Source organism: Triticum urartu, unplaced genomic scaffold (assembly GCF_003073215.2).
Source record: "Triticum urartu cultivar G1812 unplaced genomic scaffold, Tu2.1 TuUngrouped_contig_4918, whole genome shotgun sequence".
NCBI lineage: Eukaryota > Viridiplantae > Streptophyta > Magnoliopsida > Poales > Poaceae > Triticum > Triticum urartu.
The window spans coordinates 15,677-20,881 of NW_024115547.1; the positions used below are offsets into that span (position 1 = coordinate 15,677).

General features: G+C 47.2%; 1 protein-coding gene across 1 annotated transcript; it reads right to left on the reverse strand.

Moving 5' to 3' along the window:
- Positions 1 to 807: 807 nt before the first annotated feature.
- LOC125528501 lies at positions 808 to 2,058 on the reverse strand. Its single transcript, XM_048692959.1, has one exon. It carries the CDS (start codon positions 2,056 to 2,058, stop codon positions 808 to 810), a length of 1,251 nt encoding a protein of 416 aa, XP_048548916.1.
- Between the last annotated feature and the right edge of the window lie 3,147 nt (positions 2,059 to 5,205).

The window sequence follows — 5,205 nt, forward strand, 5'->3', positions numbered from 1 at the left end:
TCTAATGTTAGTGTAATCAACACCTGTATCCTCGGAACAACATATAAATGTGTGCTAAAATAGAACACCTTTCGAGCAAAAATATGTGAAAAGGCTGAATCTACAAAATCCATCTAGAAACAGCGACCAATTGTGTCTGAATCATTTTTATAAGCAACACAAATCTTAAGTTCTTAGCAGCCATGGCGAGCTTCAAAGCACAGCCAAAGTTCCCAACAGCAGTTGTGTTACCAATTTTGTTATACCATTCTGCAGCAGTGTCCAGAAAATCCAACAACAAACAAGCTACAAAAGGAAATATTAGACTCATAGACTCCAAGGAGCACTATAAGAAATAGATGAACATTATAAGTCCTCCTGCAGCATAGAGTTGTTCCACAGGCAACGGGTAAGCAAATGTAAAACCCGTTTCTTGCCTAGAACAAGGTGTTGCAGAATTACCATAGAACAATGAGGCACGTCATATAATCATAGATTTAGTTGCAGAGCTGAATATAGAAAAAGGGGAAAGGTTGAGCTGACATTCTCTACTGCAGAAAGATACTACCTCTGTAACTTTTTATAAGACGTTTTTAGAGTCTATGACAGTGTCAAAAAACGCCTTATATTAAGTTACAGAGGGAGTAGCATCAAGCTAAGCAGTGGAGCATTATGTACATATCATGTCCTAATTAAGATAGCTAACAGTAATCCCATCACAGAAGATAACACCTAGAGTCTTGCTCAGAACAAATCAAGGCATAACCAAAATAATAACAACCTATAAAACAGGAACCCTTTCTTAGCAATGCATACGATACGATAGGCTCAAATGTCATGCAGTTCATCAGCGCCTTGTGTGGTCTGCTGCAAGGCCAGTTCAGAATCCCGGATGCTGATGGTGTAGCTTGACAGAAGCTGGACGATCGTGAAAGGACGGTTGCCAATGAGGACAAAATGCTTGTCCCGCTTCACAAAATCGGCAGCTTCCGAGATCCTCTCAGCTTTCCGGTCCTTGATATTGTACTTCCAGATGTGAGCAGACGACCCGTGGTGTTCGGTGTAGTAGATACAGTTTGCCTCAATCAATGGGAACATATCAGCATCCACAACAAGGCACCTATGATGACCAATGAAGATGGCATGGTTCAAGATGCTCTTCACATACAAAAGCTCGCCGCTCTCGAATCTTAAAACCTGGAAGAAATGTTGTCCCTTGATGGCGACCAGCTTCTGTCCACGGAATTCCATTGGGAAACACCGGGCATCGTTTGCAAGTCCCATCTCAGTAGGATCATCGGAGAAAAACTTCAACAGATCAACGCAAAGCGACTGCCCCACTTCGTAGATCTTGAGAGCCATGCCAGTTGTTCTGAGTAAATCCCACCAAGGACCAACCAAACCAGCTCCGGCCGCCCTCCGGAAAAAACTATAAACCAAAAGCGCGCACTCTAGGTCTAGGGTGTCAAAACTGCTGTGAGGACTGGTCATGTAGTACATCTTGCAACACGAGTGGCAGTACAATGTGAGCAAGGGCGAAGAGAAGTCAAAGCAGACGGCAGCGGTGACCTGAACCTCGAGCGGCACAGTCGCCGCCGTGAAACGGATGATCTCACCGGTGAGAGGGTTGAAGACACAAGCCGCGTGAGGAGGGCTCCTGTCGGCCAGGACGAATAAACCATGGGGACTGGTGGTGACGACATAGTAGTCGCGGAGCAGCGGGAGCTCCTTGTGGAGGAACCGGCCGGTGGCGGTGTTGACCAAGAGGCGGCGCGTGTCACTCTCGAAGACCTCGTCGAGGACGATCCATAGGCGAGGCCGGAACCGGGAATCAGAGATGCTGTTCCTGGGATCGTCAGTGGCGGAGCGCCAGTTGTGGCAGACGGCGCGCAGATCCATGTACCAATCTAGGTTGTTGGTAGCGAGGAATGAGTCGGCGATGTGACCCACGATGTCGTACGGGAGCGAGGACCAGTCTGCAGTCGCCGTGGCCGGAAGGACTGGTGAGGTTTCCAGGCAACCGGGGTCCTTCTTCCACCTCTTGGCTGGCGGAAGAACTTCAGCGGGCGCGGTTGCCATTGCTGCACACTCTATTCCGGATCAACCAATGCCCTAATCCTCGCTGGGGTAGAAGGGGCAGGGCATTGCGAGTGAGGGAAAAGGACGGAACTTTGAAACAATCGATCAAGAAATCAAGAACCAGGCAAGAAATCAGTTACCAGGTCAGTAGATTAGTAGACCAGCGGCAACGGAGTGGATCAAATCGAGGAAGCACGGAGGAACGGACCAAACGGATTTGGGAGGAAAATGAGGAGGAAGATGGAGTATTTTTTTTCAGTTTTGCTAAAGCATTTTTTTCCCGGAATCGATTTATAAAAAATCTTACGTCAGGTTGTTGGGCTCCCGTCGCGAACGCGTTCATCTTCGTCCGTTTCGCTGCACGAATCTTAGAGCAACCGGCAGTGCCATGTCAGATCCGCCGCCGTTCGCGCTAACCGTCATCCGTCACGAACGCTCCCCACCGGCGCACGTCTTCCCTTTTTCCCGCCATCTTTTCAGTTTTCTCCCAAACAGTCCGCTCAGTCTCTCTCATTTCCCCTCTCGCTTTCTTCTGATTGGGGCGATTCCGCGGCTAAAGGCTCGCATGTCGGTGTCGGTCGCCAGAAGTCGTCGCCGTGTCGCCCTCGACTCCGCCGCACCGGCACTGTTCAACTGCGTGAGGATGAGGTACGCTCACTTTCCCCTCCCCTCCGCCCGCATCTGCTAGGTGTGTAGTTATCTCCGTTGTATCTGCCCGCAAGATCCTCGAGTTGGTCGTGCGGTGGCAATGGCGAGACAACCGGTTTCGTGCCGGTTGCGTCGTCCTCGGAGTCCGTTTCGTGTTTTGTGATGTTTTTGGCGTTTGCGTCATCACCAGAGGCCCTTTCGTGTTCTTGTGCTATGTTTTGTTGCTCGGTATGCTGACACTGTAGGGTTTGACCACATAGTTTAGTTGGTCGGAGACGCCGATTGCAGTTACGGCCGCCGTAGATCTGTGGAGTTGGGGGTTTCCCGTGTTGTTGCTGCAATTCTAGTCACCGTGCGCAAAGGAATCAAAGTGTACAATTTATTCTCATGGACATGACAAATTTTGATTTCAGTCGAGAATTTTTTTTTTCGCTCTGTTTCTTCCATTCGTACAAATAGTGCTTTTGGTAGATTTGTGTCCATGGCAAAAATTGCTTGCCGTCCATGGCAAATTTACCAACCCTTTTTTTGGGTGCCACTTTTTCCTTGTGGAATTCTCATGTCATGCTCTCTATTTTCACTCCCACTTCATATTATTTTTGCGAAATGTTAAATAAATACGTTGAATGACATATCGCATGTGCCATCTACAATAGTTATCTAGCCCATGTTCTCCCTTATCTCTCTATTAGTCCAATATTAGGGTTGTTTATAAGGACGTGGGCCATGCATGTTGATCCTAAACCCTAAACCTTAAACCCTAACCCTAATTGTATATATGGCACTAGATGCCCGTAATACAACTGCGTTGCATCAAATCTCGTTCTACGTCATATCAGCCTACCTCACGATCCTGGGTGTTAGAAGAGTAGGCCGCAACAATCTTGGGGCAGTTAGCAGAAGCAGAGGAGGTAGAATTCATGCAGAAGAAGCATTCGTCAAGAGTTAGAATCAGAGGTACATGTCTAAAATAAAAGCTTCAGAAGAAGAAAGGTTATAAAATAGTGTATTCTTTGTGGCTCACATATACTCCGTATATTGCACGTTGATTATTGCTGAAAGGTGTATACTTGAACAACTAACCATCTAACTAAAAATTAGGAGGAGGATTTTGGGGGTAGCTATATTTATGGCTTTATCAACCCTTTTATCATTCTTTCAATCATCCGGTCAATGGCTGTGTTGATATGTTGTATCCCGCGATAAGCACGCATTGCATGTGCCACAAAGTAAAGAGTACTGCACCTACACCACCAACCTCTATTTGTGTGCACAATGCTTTCATTATATATACCACACTAACCTTCACTTGCCTGAATAAGGTTCTCTTCTCATATGTACAATTTCATCTTCAACTGAATAGTCATCTAGCTTTATCTTCACATGTTGGTAGCACTGGCTCATTTCATAAAAATAGGTGCTGATCAAAGAGAGGTTCTGAGGAGAATGTGAATTCAAAAGATGTGAGAACACAGGGGAATACGAGACATTTCTCTTCGTCTTGTTAATCTGAATATGGAGCCCAACCTGTCGTGTGTAATGTCGGTATCATATAATTTTCGTTTTCTCCTGGTTGTACATTTTCCATGGTTTTTCTGATAAAATGTATTTGTGCAACTGAACTAAAATAATGTATGACTATGTGCTCCCAAGGATGTAAGTTATCTCGGTTGAGGTCACTGTATATCCCTGTTTTCAAACAATCAAATTTTATGCATGAGTTCCTGGGCATGCAAGCTGGATTAAAAGTTAACTCTCCAGCGGTTAGATCCCATTGTTTTTTTCGAAATGACAGTTATCCTGCATTCATTAAAAGGAAAAGAGTTGCTCGGTTAATTAGGGAAAACTGAATGAGAACCAGATTGCCCAGTTAATTATGAAGAATCGGGCGAAAACCAACACACGCGCTGAGCGGCACACATAAGAAAGCCCACGCACACCACTACAAAGAGGGCCTCGGCGAGACAGCACACACACGTCATCGTCATCACTCCTTCCCTAGAGGCGTCATCACCATCCCTACACTCTGAGCAAGCAACTCCGGCTTCGCCGTAGGCGATCATCGACTCAACCCACACCGCAGCGAACGCGTTAAGCTGCATGAAGATCTGCACCAAAGCTCAGCCACCTGCGGCCAGACAACGCAGCCACTGGCGGAGCTACGTGCTGCAAAAAGAGGCCGTGGCCCGCCCAGCACATAGCAAGTGCAGTAGGATATTTAGACTAGACTAGACCTTGAGTGCAAAACTATTGGGCTTTTCCTTCTATTGGCCCGCCCTTCTTCGCTACTGAAGCTCCGCCAGTGAACACAGCTCCGACTCTGATGAAGAACTCTGAAGAAGCCGACTACCGCAACCATTGCCGCATCGTCGAGAACACTCCTACCATAACCGTTGCCATAGAAGTCTGGTCGCCACAACCGCCGCCTTCCCCGAGTCCCGCCCGCGGACACCGAGCTACCAAGACAAAGCCCCCAAGAGAGAATACGACACCAAGGCG